The sequence below is a fragment of the Paramisgurnus dabryanus genome, chromosome 23 (assembly GCF_030506205.2).
Source record: "Paramisgurnus dabryanus chromosome 23, PD_genome_1.1, whole genome shotgun sequence".
In the NCBI taxonomy this organism is placed as follows: Eukaryota; Metazoa; Chordata; class Actinopteri; order Cypriniformes; family Cobitidae; genus Paramisgurnus; species Paramisgurnus dabryanus.
This window is the reverse complement of record NC_133359.1, coordinates 16790479-16813490: the sequence shown is the minus strand read 5'-3', so window position 1 is coordinate 16813490 and position 23012 is coordinate 16790479. Positions and strand designations below refer to the sequence as shown.

Genomic DNA, 23012 nt, shown 5'->3' with positions numbered 1-23012 from the left:
AATATTGAGACGAGACATCTGCGGTGTTCTCCCCATGGACCGAAGCTGAGCATCTGGCTCGTTTGGTGGTTAGGGGCCGGCCCGTTACGATTCGCCAGAAGGCTGACAGTCCCCAGGCTATCAGGCGGTGTATGGAGTGACCTGCTCACTTACTTTGAACTTCTAAAGCTGATCAGGGGCCGTCAGTTGCTAGTGTGTTTATATTAACTGTGTGTCTGTGTGTATTTGTGCTAATGTGAGCACATATAGCTCCTGTTGTAATTCAAAGGCTAATGAAAACACTGACATGGAAATAATCATACTACAGGGGTTTGAAATTAACAACCGCTACAATTAGCAGATTTTTAAAACTTGCAAAGTGCTTTTTACAGTGCTTGCATTTATTGTAATGTCACTTGTCAGATCGTACACTTTTCTACTTAATCATTATATGGCTTTGAGTTCGTAGTCAAGATTGCACAAAGATTGGTGATATTTGTGATCTTATGTAGTTAGTGAGCCCATCTGGACCAAAATGCCAGGGCCGATTTTTATGTCCGAGTCTCGAGTCTAGCGCGCCAGGACAGGACTGGGACATAAATATCGACCCTGGCATTTTGGTCCAGACGGGCTCACTACATAAGATCACAAATATCACCAATCTTTGTGCAATCTTGATAATCATGTGACGATACCTTAGCTGCGGTTACTAACAATTTAGTATATAAATATGTAAGCTATGGAATTTATTCAATGCTTTATTTGTTTTTCATTTTACTATGTTGATTTGCTTACCTAAAAACAATTTTGGTGAAAAGGACAAGGGTAAAAGAGGATGGGGAAGATTGAACGATGACAGAATTTTGTTTGAATAATACAGTATGCCATACAGATTTTATAATAAAAAATAATAATAAAATGTTTAATAAATGTTGGCATAGTTAATCTGGTTATTTTCTTTCTTTTTTTGCTAGTAGAAGTTCTAAATGGCCAGGAACTCTTTTCCCGCCAGCGTTTTGCTTCATCTGAGACTAAAATAACAAGTCATTTATGAACAAAATTTTTATGTCTCACACATTTAAGATATAATTTATAAAAAAAATTCTACAGTCTTCAGGCATATGGCATCCTGGACACCAATACTTTAACTTATTTACTTATAGTGTAAATTAAATAGCGGTTCAAAAGGAATAATATTAAGAATTTAAATTATGAAAGCAATAATTGACGATGGGCCATTGAATTATTCGAAAATAATGCACACCCAAGCTGGTAATGCGGCATGACGCGAAGCGAAATGTGCATTATTTTCAAATGATTCAAAGGGCCGCAGTCAAATATTCAGCTTATACCATGGCTACCATAGATATTGCTCTGGTGCTTATTTTAAAACAAACAAACAAAGAAAACGGGAAAAAAATATTTTTTTTCCTCTGCTTATAAACTCTTAAATGTGGGTATTTTTCTTAAAAAACTAAAAAAATTTAGAAAAAAAGCTGAAATAATTATATTTTTGTGAAGGAATTTTATTAGAGATCAGAATCAGAACGATCATTAAAACATACATGGAGTGTAAAATTAATTAAAAATATTAAATATTTTAATACATTTTTTTGCATCAGTTTTTTTATAAATTGGGTAAGTGCACCATTAAGTGGATAATCACAGTATTACAGATAACCATAAAAACTTATAAGCAACACATTTTCAAGCAAATGTTTTCTCTTAAATGAATAGATAACTCGTCAATAGCAGGGGAAAATTTAAGAGAAAATGCTTCCCTTTTTTACGGAAATCCATATTTCCTCTATTATCCACCAGTTGGCGATCTTACACAACTTATAAAACCCGTAGGTATCCAGTAAGAACTTCAAGATAGAATCTGATCTCTATCTAAAGTCCTTAAAAGGGGTGTGACGAGATCTCGTGCAACGAGATTAAATGTGTCTCGCGAGATTTCTTGTGGAGGTGAAATGTTGGCCATTTCTCAAATAAAAGACTGCATCCTTCGGAGGTGGCATTTTTAAACTGCATTTACTTCATAAAGACTGTCTTTTTAGAGACTATTAACAATTATAAAGTTTACTAAATATTTAGTTAATTGCAAATTGTTGTAATATGCTCACGACTTGCGAATTTAATGCTCAGTTAACGATCTTAAATAAACCTTGATGACGTATGCAGCCTGCATATGCGACCTCCAGAGGATGCAGCTTTCTGTTTGAACCTTTTACAGTGCATGCATTATATTCTGTCTTTTACTGCGTTTGCTTTTTTGTTTGGGTTTCCAATAATGTTCGTTTGTGAACTCGTGTGAAGTCTGAGACCCATTGTGTTTGTCTGTTGATCAGTGTCAGATGTGAAGTCTCAGCAGATTAAACGCTCACACAGAGTTTACATGATTTAATGTCTGCATGTTCTTGCTCAAAAATGACAGTGACTGTATCATGTCTAGTGTGAAGAAATGGACATATATTAAATATTCAAATGGATTTAAACATTGTTTGGCTAAAAATAAGCGTTTCTCTCCGTCTAAAGTGAAAGTGAAAGTGAAGATAGCGTCCGCGAGACGAGTCCACTATCGCCTCCCGCAGGCATTTGTTGTAATACATACATAATGCTTTTTATTTATAGGCCACAAATGTAATGTGTTTGTTAAAGCAACACTAAAGAGTTATTGCTCTTTGCTCCCCCTACAGGTAAGAAGCGTAATTGTTCATTAGCACTGTCGTAAATACTGCAGCATAGCTGGCTCTGGTTGGATTGTAGGTCTGCCATAAATCAAGTTTTTGTAGTTTTCACTCGAACTACAGGACCGCGACCCGACGGTTGGAAACTTCTTTAGTGTGGTTTTGGCCGATAGAGGGCTGCAAAGCGAATGTGAAAGTGCCATTCACCCTGTTTTGAGTGGATGAACCACTGAAACTTTTTTGGAAAGGTTATTTTAAGGTAAAAAAAACCTCTTTGGTGTTGCTTTAATGTTGTTTAATGTAACTTGGTTTTTAATACTTTTTTGAACCAGTTATTATTGCATCTTCGTTATTATGTAATTTTAAAGGCTACTGCTCACTTGGGTCTATTTTTATTACCCAAAAATAACAAATTGCTTCATTATCAGTTAGCAAAATAATTGTTAGGGACAATTGTTGATTAGTTAAAATTTTTTTAAAATAACATGATTTCAGTTTCTTATTCATTTATTTAATCATTGAGGATTTTTTAAAAAGTGTAAAAATATCGTCTCGTCTCGTTCTCGTGAACCCAATCTCGTGTCTCGTCTCGTCTTTATATATTTAAAGAAGAACAATTTCTGGAATGCATTAAACTTTTGTGGAAATTATAAAAAATGGTAGTGCTGGCTGGCAACTTTTTTTAAAAACACTGGCGAAAATCGAAAAAATAATGCGGTGTAACATTTCTCAATCAGAATAAAGCATTCGACATCCTCAAAAGGAATTAAACGGTTCTCTCATTGTTTTGATTGGGCTGCAGCTATTGATTCTTTTTGTAATCGATTAATCTAGTACTAAATCGATCGATTAACCGATTAATCGGATAATTTTTTGTGTGTGTTTTTAACAACCCCAAAAAATTATGCATAAAGATAATGATGTAGGTTTCATGCTGTAATATAGCCCTGACATCAAAGTAAATATCTGTTTTATATCTACACCTGCAACATTTACCATTAGGCTACTAACAAATAATATATAATTTCTGGAGTGAGCCTATTTGCTATGGTACCTGTATGTGTGTGTACCTGGTAATTTTCACATTGTGGGGAACATTTGGTGAAACGGCTGTGGATGTTTTCGTGTCAGATACTGAATGTAATGTAATGATAAGAATGTAATGATCCCAAACTGTAGACATTCTCTGCCGTTTGTGGAAACTAAACTCAAAATGTATCTCGCGCTATGGTGTGCTTCCTGAACATTAAACAACGGTCCGTGTGAATCAGATCCCTGCGCGTATGGTGCGCGTCATAGGAATTTAACGAGGCTTTGAGGCAGAAGTTTTGCCTCGATTAATTTTTTTAATCGAGTTAATCGAGTAACTCGATGCATCGTTTCCGCCCTAGTTCTAACAAACAGGCTTAACTCCCCCTGCCCTAAACTCACACTATTGGTTAAACTATGTGAGGTTTTTTGATATCGCCAGTAATAGAAGATATTTTTCCATAAAAATGACACACTTAAGCATCAAAACCAATGTAGAGAGAACTGCAGTGCAGAATAATACAGTCTACCTGACCTAAGGATGAACGGTATTATGTTTTTCCATCCGATTGGCACGCAGTTGTGTTGTGACAGTCGTAAAGAGCGTCCAGCGAGATTCACACAGCTCTGTGTAAACATCAATACACTCGCACATGCAGGGAATCTCATCCATCTGTCATTGTCCTGCCGGGCGTGACATCATGCTGAAACATCAGTGCATTCATTAGTCTGAAGAACATCCATAAGAAAGAAGGGTTGTTAAAATGTCCTTGTTGCACTTAATTTTTATCGTTTAATCAACTTGAATTTACAATTCATGCATTTGCGTTGCATACTTGAAAAACATGTCGCTTTCACTTTTCACTTTAATATAAGATGGGTCATTTCTAATCGTATGGAAAGCATCTTACCCATTTGACACATCTTACCCCACTCCCCACTGAGTATAACCCTGTTCGTGTAAACCACACACATATGCCGACAATCTGTAGCAAAACGCGCCAACAAACTGACATTTGCCTTTTGGAGGATTACACCTTAATTAGCACATTGGGGTTTAAGGGCCTTAACATGAGCTCTGCTTTTACACATAGCAGGATTTTCATAATCACTTCACATATTCTCTCACACACGCCGCTTATGAGCGCTGCCATCCTCTCTTATTGAATTAAAGGCATTGGATATGATTAACGGTAATCGGTGGCACCCAACATCAATCACCGCCAACAAAATAAGCCGCTTTAAAAGTCATTGGTGATTAGAAGGGGACGCAGGTCAGTGCTTATTCCTCTGTGTATTGAAGAGAAGTCGAACGGCGAGTCGTTGAGGACTCATTAATGAGACACATCAGACAAGGCACGTCGACTTTTGTTTATCATAAAAGCCGCGTGTCCTACCGCCATATTAAAGGAAACGCGGAGTTAACTCGACCGAATGAACTTTGAAGCTTAATTTGTAGTTTATTTGCATAACTCTCAGGGATTCTCGCAGGCTTCTAATTAAACAAATCTTTTTGATTTGCCATACCTGTAAACAAACCAGCATATTGTAAATTCACATTTTATGTTATTTCCTATGAAAGCGGCACCGAAAAGAAGTTAAAGTGTCTTGTAGCAGTCTGTAAATAATAAAGGTGTCACGTAAAGCAACAAATCAAATTTAGCGAGCGCTTGTTCGTGTGCTGCACCTTAAAGGAATACTTCACCCAAAAAATGCAAATGTGTTGTGCGGTTCTGAGATAAAATACTTTACAAGATTTATTTTATATCTGAAAAAATCTTGTGAAATGTCCCCTTTAACCCAACAGCTTGGTTTGTCCCTTTTGGAAAATAACCCAGCATTTTTTTAGAGTGTAGTCGACTAATTTTTAGGCCATGTTGGGTAAATATTGGACAGAACACACCGCTGGGTCAAAATGAACCAAATGCTGGGTTATTATAACCCATGGTTTAGGGATGCATAGCGATTAATCGCGATTGATCTATAGCAGAATAAAAGTTTTTGTTTACATCATACAGTATATGTGTGAACTGTGTATAATAATTATATATAAAGGCTGGTGGTGTAATGGTGTGGGGGATGCTTTCTTGGCACACTTTAGGCCCCTTAGTGCCAATTGGGCATCGTTTAAATGCCACAGCCTACCTGAGCATTGTTTCTGACACTGTCCATCTCTTAATGACCAACATGTACTCATCCTCTGATGGCTACTTCCAGCAAGATAATGCAGCATGTCAGAAAGCTCGAATAATTTCAAATTGGTTTCTTGAACATGACAATGAGTTCACTGTACTAAAATGGCCCCCACAGTAACCAGATCTCAACCCAATAGAGCATCTTTGGGATGTGGTGGAACGGGAGCTTCCTGGATGTGCATCCCACAAATCTTCATCAGCTGCAAGATGCTATCCTATCAATATGGGCCAACATTTCTAAAGAATGCTTTCAGCACCTTGTTGAATCAATGCCACGTAGAATTAAGGCAGTTCTAAAGGCGAAAGGGGGTCAAAGACAGTATTAGTATGGTGGTCCTAATAATCCTTTAGGTGAGCATGCATGCATGTATGTGCATTTATCTATACAAAGTTATTATACACAGTAAAAATCTTTTATTCTGCTATAGATTAATCGCGATTAATCGTTATGCATCCCTACCATGGTTGGTAGCGTAACAACAACCCAACATTGGGTCATTTTGACCCAGCAATGTGTTCTGTCCAATATGTACCCATTATGGTTTAAAACTAACCCAGACATTTTTTGAGCATACAAGTATGTAGCTGAAGTACTAATATATGCACTATTAAGGTCCAAAGGTGTACTTTTTTGTAAGGGCGCTGTCCCAGTGACAGCATTATTTTTTCTGACAGTGCAGGTTCATGGTCCTGCAGAGTTTAGCTCAACCCTATTCAAACAGGATCTTTAGGGATACATGATCTTATCAGTCACACATCCATGCCTACTGCTCACAATGAATTCAAACTCATGAATGCAGAACGTGAAGAGAGTCTGCTTTGGTTTTGCATGCATCCCGCAAGCTGTTTCATTTTTTTGATAATGTGGCCATCTGTGCTCTCGCTCTGTCCTTCATATTCACACAGCGTCTTCTATAGCCGTCGTAAACACTCTTCCTCCACAGGCCATTGGACAGAAGCTACATTACAGGTAGATAATGGCTTTCCTTTGCTTTAGATGCGTTGCTGACTTAAATCTCTCTTCTACTATTTACAGAAATGAACACTAAATGCCAAACATGTAACACACCTGTATACATGCAATTAGCATATTGTCACATATTTCTTCTCTGATTGAAAGATGATGAAGATTAATTCATTTAAACAACATCTCCATCACTGTATCTTTATTGCTTGAAAAATCAGTTTAAATGGGCAAAGAAACCCTTTGGGTTACGAACCAAAGCCACACATTAACATCCTGGCAACCACGTTGGCATCATGGTGCTGATTTTTGCACAGCTAGACACAGCTTGTATTTTTTTATTGAAAATGTATTTATGTGGTGATACTATTACATTTATTGGCCTTTATAGCTTTTTTTATTAGCTAGGGTAGTAAAGAAATAACACAAAATCATGTGGGGTGATAAAGAGTCCACTAGACGGCACTCGAAGGAGCTTTCGCACAGTATTTACTTTTACATTTATGCATTTACTACGAAAGCGTCTTATAGGGCATCCAACCTCTACATTTCTTTTTTTAATGATGTGTGCACACTTGCATCAAACCCATGGACTAACACACAGCTATGAGCATCAACACAGTATGTTTGCTGTTGGCACCGACTGTGATACAATTACTTTGAGCTTATTTTGGCGCAGCCTAAATTTTATAGGCTTTTGTTGGAAATCACACGGAATAAGAATTAATGTGAACGCATTAAAAGGAAATTATGAGAGGCAGTTATAAAACCAAGGTTGTAAAATACAGATGACCTCATTGTAAAAACTGGGTGACCTCGTTGGGAAATATACAGACAGATTTATAACTGTAAACCTCTCGTTACAGACGGTATTCCCCAGCACAATGCTTTTGCCGAAACCGTCACGCTAAACTAGATTACACTTGATAATTAACAACCCAAGAAATGAGTTGTAATGCCAATGAAACTCTTTGAATTAATAAAAGACTGAATTAAAAGCTGCACATAAGCTTTGCAGGGCAAATTTATCTCATGATTACAAATGGACAAGTCTGATATGCTGTAATTAGACCTGATTTGCATATACTGTACAGGAAAGGATTACAGAGCTTGGGTTTGATAGCTTAGGGATGGCATTATACTTAACATTAGCAACTTGATTTGGTTTGTTTTTACTTCGTCTAGAGTTTGTGACACAGTGTGGCACTTTTTTTTTTTTTCGGCACATCTCCGCCGCAACCAGTTGAAAGTACTTCAACTTTTCTGAATGTTGCGTTGGAAAGAAGAGGTCCCATTTTAGATGCGAAATGTAAACCTAACTGTCAAGTCTGTTGCTAGTTCAATTTATAAATGAAACGCCTGCTTTTCTATCCAATCAATTCACAGAGGAAAACACAAGTCACACACACTGTTTTCCTTGTGTGATATTTCGGATAATGTGATAATATGGACATAAAGTTGATCGCGATTTCATGTTAATGGAGACTTTACGGATTTCAATCACTTTTAGTTTTATTCTTAGTAATTTAAATCTTGCTCTCGCCATGGACATAGCCATAGATGCAGGCATGAAGTTTATAAAGAAAAGGAAAAAAGTCACACAGTTGAACAAATTATTAGCAAGTTTTTGGCCATTTATGGCCATTTGAAAGATACAACACTAGCAGCTACATCTGGATCTACAAAGGTCTCAATGTCCGTTAACACCAAGAACAATAATTTTAAAGGGACAGTTAGTAGGATTTACCCCATCTAGTGGTGAAATTGTATTTTGCATTCAAACGAATAGTGCTCTCTAGCGCCTCGCTTTTTCAAATGCGTGTTGCAACTACGGTAGCCGTTGTGTAATTACTGATCTCCTTGTCCGTTTCAACTGGTTCACGTGTTCTGAATAAAAACGCGTTGTGGAAATGCGTTGATAGGCTAGTTCTTTTTCTCCCTTTCTGCTATTATAGTTTATCAGTATGGCGGAACGACATGAAGCCTCATTGGACTTAGCCATTCAATGTAAGTAAAGAGAAGAAATTCTAAGCTTACAAAGAAAAGTCAGATCATTGGCAGAGGTCATTTGACACCAACAAGGACATATTTTTGTATAAAGACATTGATTTTGATTTAATAAAACACTTAAAATCCTACTTGCAGTCCCTTTAAAGGATTAGTCAATTTTCTTAAAAAAAAAAAATCCAGATAATTTACTCACCACTATGTCATCCAAAATGTTGATGTCTTTCTTTGTTCAGTCGAGAAGAAATTATGTTTTTTTGAGGAAAACATTCCAGGATTTTACTTATTTTAATGGACTTTAATAGAGCCCAACACTTATTAGTTTTAATGCTGTTTAAAATTGCAGTTTCAACTGAGTTTCAAAGGACTCTAAATGATCCCAAACGAGGAATAAGGGTCTTATCTAGCGAAACGATTGTCATTTTTGACAAGAAAAATAAAAATATGCACTTTTAAACCACAATTTATGGTCTTCCTCCAGCCCAGCGCGACAACACGTAATTGCACAATGACATGGAAAGGTCACGTGTTATATTTATAAAACGCACATTTGCTGATCATTTTAAACAATAAACTGACACAAAGACATTAATTAGTATCATTCGATACAACAACATCGGAACGTCCTCTTTCTCCACACTTGTAATCACTGGGGCATGGTTTTGATACGTCATTTGTGACCTCTTAACTCTTTCCCCGCCATTGACGAGATATCTCGTCAATTAAGAGAAAACGCTTCCCCGCCAATGACGAGATTTTCCGTCTTTCCGCAATACCGCTATTATCCACCAGGTGGCGCCCTTCCGCAACTTTTTAAAACCGGAAGTATTGCCCTATGACAAGCTGCTGCATGTCCGTGTCTGTTTTAAAGATCGCTCTGAATGGGATCTCTATGAAAAGTCCATCACAAATATGGAATTATTTCTGCTTTTTGCTCAAAATATGGTGTTTTTGCAAAAACCTACCCATATTCAAAAGCTGATTGCAAAAGAACCACTGAAGGTAGGATGAAACGGTTTTTTTTGTTTGAAAGCAGAGGGTCTGTTCTTTCATTTGGTATATTGTATGTTTATATATTTAAAGAAGAATATTTTCTGGAAGGCATTAAACTTTGGTGAAAATTATGAAAAACGCTGGCGCTGGCTGGCAACTTTTTTTAAAAACGCTGGCGGTGAAAGAGTTAATGTGATGACGTATTACGTGAGGTCGCGCTGGCGCGTCACAGGACTGGAGGAAGACGAGAAGTTGTGGTTTGTGCATATTTTTTATTTTTCTTGCCAAAAATTTTTGCTAGTTAAGACCCTTATGCCTTATGAGTCCGTTGAAACTGCGATTTTAAACTGCATTTAAGCTAATAAGTGTTGGGGTCCATAAAAGTCATGGAATGTTTTCCTCAAAAAACATAATTTCTTCTCGACTGAACAAAGAAAGACATCAACATTTTGGATGACATGGTGGTGAGTAAATCATCTGGATTTTTTTTTTTAACAAAATTGACTAATTCGTTAACGCTGTATGCATGCACAACGGCTTTGACTTTGTCACTGTGTGTCGCCCTTCTCTTTTAATAAGGTCGTTTGGAGGCGTTTCCAATTCTGGTTGTCTTAGTAAAAGGTTATAAACAAATGAGTAATAATCCACTAAAGACGAAAGACGTGAACTTTACTATCTCATGGCAATGTATACATATTTTACGAGTTGGAATATATTATACATAAATTACATAAATTAATTTGTACGGCCACATTTGTACATTTTTATACGACTTGCTTTTGACCCTATGACATTGGGGTTATGGGTGGGGTTTTGTTATTGTTTTTTTTTATGATAATCGTTTTTTCTTTTTTAATAAATAAATAAATGTGTTTACAGCCTGGTACAAAAAGTGTTTTTGGTTTATATAGCTAATTTTGCCCTTCATGACAACTGTAAGGGGGGGGGGATTTTTTGTAACTCATCCATTTAAATTATATTAAGCCTTAAAGTTCTGCATAATTTTGGGGGCGTGGCCACTTGAGTGACATTGAACAGCCACTGCTATGACTATAGTCGAGCTTGTCGAGCGTGGTTTCAGCAACCACCTCAGCTTCACCCCCGTCCCACCTCTTTACCCATTTTCAGATATATGTGAGTGATGCGTGGTGACGCGTGGCCAAGATGGCGACGGCAGGCGCCGCCTATATTGGCTTCAAAAAAGCTCTTCACGTCACCTCTTCATGGGTCCATATGGGTCCACGTCACTACATCCATATTTTTTACAATCTATGAATCTATGCACGATTAACTTCGTATGAATTAATATGAATTAGCCAACTCGTAAAACATGTACAAATTCTCGTTAGATCAGACTGCCACTTTCTGTCACCAATGATCACTGCTCGTGTACCTGAAACTCGGCAAGGCGGGCCGTCACAAATAAATCAATGTATGAAAAACACTATTATTATAATATTAACATACTCTTAAGCCCCACTTTTAGGAAGTGTTCACTTGAAGCGTGTCTTGAAGTGGCCCTTACAAGAGCCACATAAATCTGCCTATTGAGCCTGGCCACACACACAACAAGAAATGAGATAATAGTGAGCGTTTACTTGGCGATGTCAGTGGGATGTAGGTTTGTTCAGATACTGTAGCAAAAAAAAACACAATAGGTTCCCATCTTTCATTTCTCTTATATTCTGTATTGCTTTTTCTCTGTATACTGTTTGGGTTGAAGTCGATTTCGTGCCAAAGACTCCTCCATGTGCAGTGAGTGAATAGTGGGCTCTAAAGGATCAGCCCGCGCACTTCCCGCCGGGAGCGTGGGTAGATTGACTCGTACATTAACAGTGCGGAGATCTAAAGAAGCATTCGTTTCTGCTTCTTACTCCTACATCTGTGCACACTCAGCTTATGGGTGTGATAAATGTATATTTCATTAGCAATTTAGTGGGGTGAATGTGTTAATGGGATCAAAGCAAAAATACATGCATTTTTTTAAATTTGCGTGGTGTATTTTGCTGTTGCCTGACAAACATAGGAAACAATTTACTTTATTATACTTACATTTACAAAGAACAGTTAGCATTTAACATCTAACCTGGTGTACTTTTGGCATGCATGGTGTTAAAAATATGCTTCGGACTTATCTATTGACTGAGTTAGATCATAAGGTCGATTTCAAAGATTGTGATCGAAATCAAACTTTGATGCTCCTAATCTCATCATTAAACCTTTGCCTGGATTTCACATATTTGTACCATTTTAGTTGTATTCACACATGGATGTGTAGTGAACGAATAATGGTAATCTTGCAGAACTGAGGGTTTTTGTAGGCAGGACATCATCAGAAAATCAGCAGAAAGCACACAGAGCGTCTGATTCTGACTTGAATTGGAATTTAAATTATCTTTTTCTCGGCTGAAGCAGGCGCTCTTGAGGGGAATCGGGCCTTATGCACTGAGCTGATGTGATATTTATCACTTACATTTTTTTTCTGTGGGACATTTTTTGAGATACCTGCTTTTCTCCGCATTTTAATTCAGCACTTTTGCCACATCACACTTTGACTCGTGGGTTTGTCGGATTACGTGTAGGCTTATTTTTGCAAATAAGAAAAAAATAATGAGCAAACATGCATTTCATGCATGAAATGACTTGAATACATTTTGGGGCGTCTTTATGGTTTTCTACATAAAATCATCCTACACAATGTACAGAACATTCTGTGAATATTAAAGATATCATTGATAATATTGTCTGAGAAAGATCATGAAATTCAGTGAATTAAATGTTGTGCTTTTTTAATAACCATGCATAAAGATGATTATTTTATATATAATATATTATGATAGCTCAGTTTGGGCTGAATACATTGCATTTTGCATTATTATGTTTAAGCAACTGCAAAAAAAACACAAGTGTCCGGGCAGGTCAAAAATTCTCCGGGGTCCCAAAACCCCACCAGACCCCAGGGGAATAATGTGAAATAAATCAATGAAACCAAAATTTGAGGCACCTAATCTCATAATTAGATTATGATACTTTGGCCTCAAAATATTGAGAAAAAACTCTTTCCCCGCCAGCATTTTTCATGATTTTCACAAAAGTTGAATGCCTTCCAGAAAATGTTCTTCTTTAAATATACAAACACACAATATATTAAATGTACCTTCATCAGTTCTCTTTTTATCACCTCTCAAATAGGTTTTTTCAAAAACACAAAATTTTTATCAAAAAGCTGAGATAATTCCATTTTTGTAAAAGACTTTATTAGAGCTCAGATTCAGAGCGATCCTTAAAACTTAGACGGACATACACCTGTTTGTAATTCCGGGTTTTATACGTTGCGGTATTGATAATATCGGTATTGCGGATTGACGAGATAACTCGTCAATGGCAGGGAAAGAGTTAAAGGGAACATTTCACAAGACCTTTTTTAGATGTCAAAAAAGCTTAAAATATTATTTAAGATAATTTTTATAACATGTTGAAGCAACACTAAAGAGTTTTTGCTCTTTGCTCCTCCTACAGGCTGGAAGCGGAATTGTCCATTACCACTGTCGTAATTAATTTAGCCTACTGCAGCAAAGCTTGCTCTGATTGGATTGTAGGGCTGCCGTAAAGCCAGTTTTTGTAGTTTTCACTCGAACTACAGGACCGCGACCTGACGGTTGGAAACTTCTTTAGTGCGGTTTTGGCCGATAGAGGGCTGCAAAGCGAATGTAAAAGTGCCGTTCACCCTGTTTCGAGTGATTGAACGACTTTTTTGGAAACATTATTTTAAGGTAAAAAAACTCTTTGCTGTTGTTTTAAAATTGTCACTTTGTAGGTGTGAACAAAAATCTGCCGTTTTTGGGTGAGTCTTTTAAAATGCAAATGAGCTGATCTGTGCACTAAATAGCAGTGCCGTGGTTTGATAGTGCAGATTAAGGGGCGGTTTCATCCACTTTTGACATCACGGGAGCCAAATTTCAATTACCTATTGTAACGGCTCGTAAGAGAGGAGGAAGCAAGTGCAGGCAATCAGAAATGGTTTATTAAAGATGATGGTAAATACAATGAAACACTGAAATGATAACTGAGTCCAGGATGTTGGCAATGGTGATCGATGGTCTACGGTGGCGTGAGAAGTGTAGGATGGTGAAGTCGGTGGTGAATGTGAAGACGGTCAGTGGGTGAAACCAGGAACAGACCGGAACATTCACACGGAGACGACAACACGAAACACTGATCCAAAACACGAACACGGGAGACAATAATCCAACGAGTGACTGCAGCAACATGAAATGAGGATCTGACAACAGGGAGAGAAACGGGTGAGTATTTGTAGCAGAGTAATGATGAGGATCAGCTGGAGCGAGACAATCAACACACAGGTGACAACAATCAACTAAACGAGCACATGGAGACTACGTGAGTACAAACACAAAACATGACACGGAGGAAACAGTGGATTTCCTACCGTGACAGTACCCCCTCCTCTAGGACGTCACCTGACGTTCCCAGCCTGCTTTACCTGTAGATTGTAATCATCAATAAGGCGGTGATCCAGTATGTCCCGAGCAGGAACCCACCTTCTCTCCTCCGGACCGTAACCTTCCCAATCCACCAAGTACTGAAATCCGCGTCCCCTCCGTCTAGAGTCCAGAATACGGTTAACCGAATATGTGGTCTCCCCATTAACGATACGAGGCGGGGGGGAACCGGGGCAGGCGGGTTAAGACGGGAAAAAATCACCGGTTTAATTTTGGACACATGGAACACGGGATGAATCCTCCTGTACGCCGGTGGAAGGCTAAGACGCACTGTTACCGGATTAATAATTTTGGTAACAGAAAACGGGCCAATAAATTTGGGAGCAAGCTTATTCGAAACGGAACGCATCGGAATATTCTGGGTAGAAAGCCACACTCTTTGACCGACGACGTAACGGGGAGGCTTCGACCGGTGGCGATCGGCCTTAGCCTTGGTGCGTGACCTTGCTTGGAGCAGAGCTCTGCGAGCTCTGGTCCAGGTGCGGTGACACCTCTGGACTAGTGCGTGTGCGGAGGGGACCGACACCTCAGATTCCGTACTGACAAAATTAGGTGGTTGGTAACCTAAACTACACTTAAACGGAGACATGCCCGTAGATGACACTGGCAGAGAATTGTGTGCGTACTCCACAATTGAGAGTTGCTGACACCAGGACGAAGGATTATTGGAAGCCAAACATCGCAACGCCCTCTCGACATCCGGATTGGCTCGTTCGGTTTGACCATTGCTCTGGGGATGGAACCCGGATGAAAGACTAACAGTCGCTCCTAACAATTTACAGAACTCACGCCAAAATTTGGACACAAATTGGGGACCCCTGTCAGAGACCACGTCTGTCGGGAGGCCATGTATACGGAAGACGTGGTCAATGACAGCTACCGCTGTTTCCTTGGCTGATGGTAATTTGGGCAAGGGAATGAAATGAGTCGCCTTCGAGAACCGGTCCACTACGGTTAAAATCACCGTATTACCCTTAGAGGGTGGGAGGGCGGTAATGAAATCTAGCGAAATGTGGGACCAGGGTCTCGAAGGGACAGACAGCGGTAAGAGTAACCCATCTGGAGGTCGATTGGAAGTCTTACCAATAGCACAAACCGAACAAGCCAAGACGAAGTCGTGGACGTCACGAGCCATACCAGGCCACCAAAATCGTTGCTTGACTAGAAACCTAGTTCTACTAACCCCTGGGTGACAAGCAACACTGGAACAATGACCCCACTGGAGGACGTCTGACCGTAACCCTTCCGGCACAAACAATCGGTTCGGTGGGCAACGAGCCGGGGGCGTTACCCCTTCTAAGGCAGTCAAAACCTTCGATTCGACCTCCCATCTGAGCGCGGAGATAATGATGGTCTCCGGTAAAATGGGCTCGGGAGTAGCAGTACGATCGGAACGCTCAAAAAGACGGGATAAAGCATCGGGTTTGATGTTTTTGGAACCCGGCCGGTAAGAAAGTGCAAAATCGAAACGACCGAAAAACAATGCCCACCGAGCCTGCCTGGAGTTAAGTCTTTTGGCGGTTCTAATGTATTCAAGATTCTTATGGTCCGTCCATACAATGAAGGGTACACCCGACCCTTCAAGCCAGTGACGCCATTCTTCCAGTGCAAGTTTGACTGCCAACAACTCTCGATTGCCAATGTCATAATTAACTTCCACAGGAGATAAACAATGAGAATAATACGCGCACGGATGCACCTTTCCGTCTGAGGATGTGCGCTGGGACAACCCTGCTCCTACCCCCACCTCTGACGCGTCGACCTCCACTATGAATTGACGTGAACGATCAGGGGTGACGAGAATCGGAGCTGAAACAAAGCAGCTTTTCAGTTTGGCAAACGCAGCCTCGGCTGCGTCTGACCACCTGAACGTCAAACTAGGGGAGGTCAAAGCGGTCAGAGGCGCGGCTAGTTGGCTGAAATTGCGAATGAAACGCCTGTAAAAATTGGCGAACCCCAGAAATCTCTGCAGGGCCTTGCGAGACTCTGGGGATGGCCAATCTACCACAGCCTTAACCTTTTCAGGATCCATGCGAACACCCTCAGTCGAAATAATGTGTCCTAAAAAAGAAACAGACTGTGCATGAAAAACGCATTTCTCCGCCTTGACAAACAATCCATTCTCTAGCAACCGTAGAAGCACTCGTCGTACGTGTTGCACGTGTTCCTGGAGAGACGAAGAAAAAATCAATATGTCATCCAGGTAAACATATATGAATAGATCGACCATGTCTCGCAACACGTCATTAACGAGTGCTTGGAAGACCGCTGGCGAGTTCGTGAGCCCGAAAGGCATCACGCAGTACTCAAAATGGCCACGAGGGGTGTTAAAAGCAGTCTTCCATTCGTCCCCCTCCCTGATGCGGACCAAATGATAAGCGTTACGTAAGTCCAATTTAGTGAAAACGGACGCTCCCTGCAACCTCTCGAAGGCTGAAGACATGAGCGGCAAAGGATAAGTATTCTTTACCGTTATGTTGTTCAGTCCTCGGTAGTCAATACAAGGTCGCAGAGATCCGTCCTTCTTTCCCACAAAAAAGAACCCCGCCCCCGCTGGAGAAGAGGAAGGGCGGATGAACCCCGTTGCTAGAGAACTGGATATATATTTCTCCATGGCTGCTGTCTCTGGAATAGACAAGGAATATAACTTGCCTTTAGGCGGAGAGGTACCTGGCAATAACTCTATCGCACAGTCGTAGGGACGATGAGGAGGAAGAGAATCAGCCCGAGACTTACTGAACACCTCCTTCAGGTCGTGGTACTCCGCGGGCACGTTAGCCAAATCCACTGCTTCTCCCTGAAACACAGACTCAGAAACATTAACGACAGCAGACAGGAGACAAGACAAATGACACTCCTCGCTCCAGCTAACCACAGATCCGAGACGCCAATCGATCCTGGGGTTGTGTTTATGGAGCCAAGTGTGACCGAGAACGATGGAAGTCTGAGGTGAGTCCGTGATGAAGAATGAAATCTCCTCTGTATGGTTACCGGATGTGACAAGGGAAACAGGTATGGTGGTCTGTGTGATGACTGGCAGTCTGTGTCCGTTAAGTGCGAAAGGTGCAATGGGGTGATTGAGGGAGGTGAGAGGAATGTTGAGCTTACGAGCAAACTTGAAGTCCATGAAGCACCCCTCGGCCCCCGAATCCACCAAAGCGTGAAGATCAAGTGCGTGGGTGGACCACCGTAGTCTCACCGGAAGGAGTGTCGATGTAGATGAGGTCTTCTTGGCAGAGATCCCACCCGATAGTAGCCTCCGTTTTACTATCGGGCTTGGTCTTTTACTGGACATCGCTGGATATGATGTTCTTGGCTGCCACAGTATAAACATAGTCCCAGGGATCTCCGCCTGATTCTCTCCTCCCGGGAGAGCCGAGCTCGCCCCACCTGCATGGGTTCAAGATCTCCCGGTGGGCTGACCGCAATCTCTGCGCGCTGACGCTGAGCCTCTGGTCTGGTCGCGAGAACTGCTCTTCCCCTCCGTCTGGCGGCTTGGTCGAGTCGGTTGTCTACTCTGATGGCGAGATCAATAAGACCATTAAGAGAAGTGGGGAGCTCAACGGCGCGGATCTCCTGTTGAATGCGGTCAGCCAACCCATGCAGGAAGTGATCCCACTGCGCCTCTTCGTTCCACTTACACTCCGCCGCCAGGGTGCGGAACTCGATCGAGTAATCATATACGGATCTGTCCTCCTGACGTAGGTCCGTGAGAATTCTAGCCGCCTCCCTCCCGGCGACGGAGCGGTCGAAGACCCGTCTCATCTCCTCCGAAAGGGCGTGGAACGAAGCACAGCAGCTGTCTTGGTTCTCCCACACCGCCGTCCCCCAGAGGGCAGCCTTCCCCGTAAGCAGTGACAATACGAAAGCCACTTTCATCTCTTCGGTGGTGAACGTGCGGGGCTGCAGAGCGAAATGCAGGGAACAATGAGACAAAAATGATCGACAAAATTTTGGCTCACCCGCATACTTCTCAGGGATAGGGAGGCGTGGTTCGGACTTGGAAATCCCCCCGGGGACGATCGGCGGTGCGGGTGGCGTGGGAGGCGCAGCAGGTGGCGGTGGTTGTTGTTGTTGTGCCTGGAGGGCGAGCTCAGACACCTTCGTCACCATTGCTTGGAAAGCTCGACCCATCTCATCTATCACTTTGTCTTGGCGATCCATACGACCAACGGCTCTCTGCAGGAAGTCCTCCAGATGAGATGGGGAGCGATCGCCTGCTGCTTCCATGATGTTCAGATCCTACTGTAACGGCTCGTAAGAGAGGAGGAAGCAAGTGCAGGCAATCAGAAATGGTTTATTAAAGATGATGGTAAATACAATGAAACACTGAAATGATAACTGAGTCCAGGATGTTGGCAATGGTGATCGATGGTCTACGGTGGCGTGAGAAGTGTAGGATGGTGAAGTCGGTGGTGAATGTGAAGATGGTCAGGAACAGACCGGAACATTCACACGGAGACGACAACACGAAACACTGATCCAAAACACGAACACGGGAGACAATAATCCAACGAGTGACTGCAGCAACATGAAATGAGGATCTGACAACAGGGAGAGAAACGGGTGAGTATTTGTAGCAAAGTAATGATGAGGATCAGCTGGAGCGAGACAATCAACACACAGGTGACAACAATCAACTAAACGAGCACATGGAGACTACGTGAGTACAAACACAAACACAAAACATGACACGGAGGAAACAGTGGATTTCCTACCGTGACACCTATTTGTTCAGAGAATAGGTGTGTTCAAGATCATCCGGCGCTGCGCAGACCGATCGGCGAGGTTTGCCACTTGCAGTCGAGGGAGGAACTGAAGACGGAGCCGTCAAGCCGGACACCTGCTGCTTGCTGTAGTGACGTGTGCGCCGTGTTTCCTTGTTTTTAATTGCAAATTAAGTGAATTAGATGCTGAATTTGATAAAAACAAACCTTTTAATAAAAAGTTGCAACCAGAAACATTTCATATCAAATATTTTAATTGCTGCTTATACTGTATACCTGAAAATAACGGGAAACAAGCCTATATTATTAAAATACCAATAAGCCGGTTTCACACCGCATGCGTGAGCAGCGCGTAAGCAGCGCGTGTTTTTTTCGGCGCCCATGTTAACAAGTTAAAGCATGTACACCGCACGCGTGAGCAGCGCGTGCCTGCGTGGCAGGAGCGTTGCTGAAGCAGCAGTGCTGCTATCGTTTCGGCGTCGGCTCTATTTTTGCTGCGCTGCTCACGCTCAATTAAAGTGACAGGGCATTGTTTATAGTTTAAATGGTCGTGGATTGACGCGAAAAAGGGTAATTTTACAATAAAATCACGAATGTGAAGCTAAGTGTGTTTGAAACAGTCATGACTTTGAGCAATTTAAAAGAAAGCAATGAAATATTAACACACTGTTGCCAGAAGACTGTGTTCATTCACTTTCTGCCCAGCAAATGAGTCCTCATCTATCTTAATAATCTTCAGAGAAATAGATTAATCTATAAATTTAAATCTTATGCTTAAACTGTTGAAGGGAAACACGATCGACTGCTATATGCTGTCAATCACTGAGTGAATTCTTTATTTTATCATAAAACTTCAGTGAAACAGATTTTATAATGTGCCATGGGCTTTTTATGTCTATAATTGTGTTTTGTATCTATATCTGTCATTACATGGACCAGAACAGCATGAAAACAATGTGGATTAAACAAATCACAGTTATATAAATTACACTGACCTTCAAAAAGCGTCTTAAAGAGGTTTTGCTCATAAATGCATGTAAAATAAAGTAATGTGAACTTGAGATTTTTATACTGTTATTTAAACTGCACAGTATGCGCTGCAAACGCAGCCGGTGTGAAAGCACAATGGCCACACGCAGCAAACGCTCTCCTCACGCGCTGCTCACGCTACGCATACGCGTTGCTCACGCATACGGTGTGAAACAGGCGATAGAGTTTGGAATTTTCATTTTTATTTTATTACACGACACAATATAACATATTTAAGCATATTAAAGTGTTTTTTCCTGTTTTAAAACATGAATTTATAATGTTTATTAGTGGAACTAAAGGTTGGATTAAACTTGAAACGCACGTGATCGTTGTCATCAGTGAGGCAGCCAATCACGTAAAGCTGTTACGTCATCACAACTCCGTGCAGCCGCTCTGGAGAAGCTGCACCGGCTGAGCTAGCCGGCTACTCTCGAAACGCTCTCGCGGTACTTAAAAACCATATGACACAGTCACGTGCCTGCAGCGCCAGCTGAAGTCAGACAAAATTACTAACCGAAATGCACTGCTTCAAGTCAGCCGCCGATCGGTGTGCGCAGCGCCGCATGAAGTCGAACACACCTGGTTTACCAAAACTTAGTTACTGGGTTGATCTTTATCACATTTTCTAGGTGGATAGAAGCACCGGGGACCCAATTATATTATTTAAATATGGAAAAAGTCAGATTTTCATGATATGTCCCCTTTAAAGTTGTCCAAATGAAGTGCTTAGCAACTGCCTGCACTCACAAAAATAAAGTTTTTGTGTATTGTATTTGCAATAGTACATTTATAAACTATCTATCTTCATGGAACATTTACTTAATATCCTAATGATTTTTTGCATAAAAGGAAAATCTATAATTTTGATCCATAAAATGTATTGTTGGCTGGCTAATATTCCCTTTGCGACTTTTTGTAGTGCATGCTCACAAATAAATTTGTATAATGATTAAACTAACATGAATGAAAAGATTACACCCAAATGCGATTGAATTTCCGAATGCGAAATTCGAACAAATGTATACTTTCATTATACCAAAACGCATCAATAATGTCATTATCTAATTTTGCATCACAAAAAAATGAAAAAATCACCACTCCAGCCTAATTGCACGGATGTATTCAGATTCAATTAAATACAGAAAAAGAAGCCGAGTCTGTGAAAGAGCTCGTAAACAGAGGCCATGCAGAAACTCATTATGAAATCATCAATAGCCGAATCACGCAAATTACTCGCTCATCCTGCCGTCTTTTGTCGGGTGGCAGCCATGGCCGTAATAGTCGAGCTAAATTAAATTTTAATGTGTTTTTGATCAGCTTTGTCCGTCTCTTTTGGCTTTGTAAACTTGGCTCAGCAAGGTGATGTCATTTTCCTTTCCATATTAAATGAGGCGTGCGAGACGTCAAATGAATATCTGACACGTTGTAATTGCCGTGTAATGTTGTGATAGCAGACAGTTGAAATGGAAACCTCTATTCATAGCAATAGTTATTGTAACAGGCATTAGTTATATAGTGTAGCTTTATTAATAAATACTGTGGTTAATCTGATACACTGTTTAAATGAATGTTTTATGATAGATAATAACTGTCTGTGGGGATAATGTGGTACAGTTGTTAATGATAAGGGGGTCTTTGAGTTGCGCTCACCATATAATTCAAGTTGATGGATTTGGATTTGGACACAGAAACACATTTTTTTGACGAAAAAGTTATTTTATAGATACATGAGCCATTATTAAGAAAGATTAACATATAATTGTTCTGTTTCTGCAGGTAACCGGCCATGTGTGGTACTGACAGCAAGGGTTCATCCAGGGGAGAGCAATGCCAGCTGGGTAATGAAGGGTACACTGGAGTTCCTGTGCAGCAATGATCCTGTAGCAGAAAGTTTAAGAGAGGCCTACATCTTCAAAGTCATCCCTATGCTCAACCCTGATGGGGTCATTAATGGCAAGTATGTACACATACATGCACTGCAATTCTTATTTAACACCTGTCAGCCAGTAGCTACGTTAAATATTGTTTACGAGTTTGGTGAGATCTAATGTAAAACCTTCTTGCAGATCAATCTGCAAAGTATACAATTAGATCTGATCCTAAAGCAGTTCATATAATTTAATTATTCTCTATGTGACCCTGCCTATGTAAGCCCAGTTAAAGTCTTTATATTTAGGGGTGTTTTTTTAAGACCGTGTTTAGATTAAGCCATGACTGGGCCTTAGTTGTATTAGGTGGTTTCCCAGACAGGGATTAGTTTAAAGCGATAGTTCACCCAAAAATGAAAATAATGTCATTGATGACTCACCCTCATGTCGTTCCAAACTCGTAAGACCTCTGTTTATCTTTGGAACACAGTTTAAAGATGTTTTAGATTTAGTCAGAGAGCTTTCTGACCCTCCATTGAAAATCTATGTACGGTATACTGTCCATGTTCAGAAAGGTAATAAAAACATCATCAAATTATTCCTTGTGACATCAGTGGGTCAGTTAGAATATGTTTAAACATTGAAAATACATTTATTCAGCATTGTCTTCTCTTCCGGGTATTTTGTGAACCACGTGCACAAGACTGCAGTGACGTTGCCGATGTACGATGCTGCTGATGTACGACGCTACTGACGTGTTATCTGGTGCGCCCCAGCTTTTTTTGCACCCGAGCTTCGTTTACAGTCTGAGGGAGACGCACATTGTTAGTTTGAAAAAAAATCTTCGCAAACATGTCTGAGTATAACACGTCAGCAGCGTCACTGTGCACTGAATAAAGTCATAATTTTTGTTATTTTTGGAATAAAATGTATTTTTGATGCTTTAACAAATTCTGACTGACCCACTGATATCACATGGACTACTTTGATGATGTTTTTATTACC

At 40.6% G+C, this 23012-nt stretch overlaps 1 protein-coding gene across 4 annotated transcripts in view; it reads left to right on the top strand.

Annotated features, from left to right (window-relative positions):
- The window catches only part of agbl1 (AGBL carboxypeptidase 1), a 286400-nt gene that overhangs the window by 145575 nt on the left and 117813 nt on the right, over positions 1-23012 (top strand). For all 4 annotated transcript variants that reach the window (XM_065291580.2, XM_065291581.2, XM_073813242.1 and 1 more), the window contains one exon: positions 21916-22096. In XM_065291580.2, the coding sequence (XP_065147652.1) occupies positions 21916-22096 (181 nt within the window). The remainder of the gene's footprint in view (positions 1-21915; positions 22097-23012) is intronic.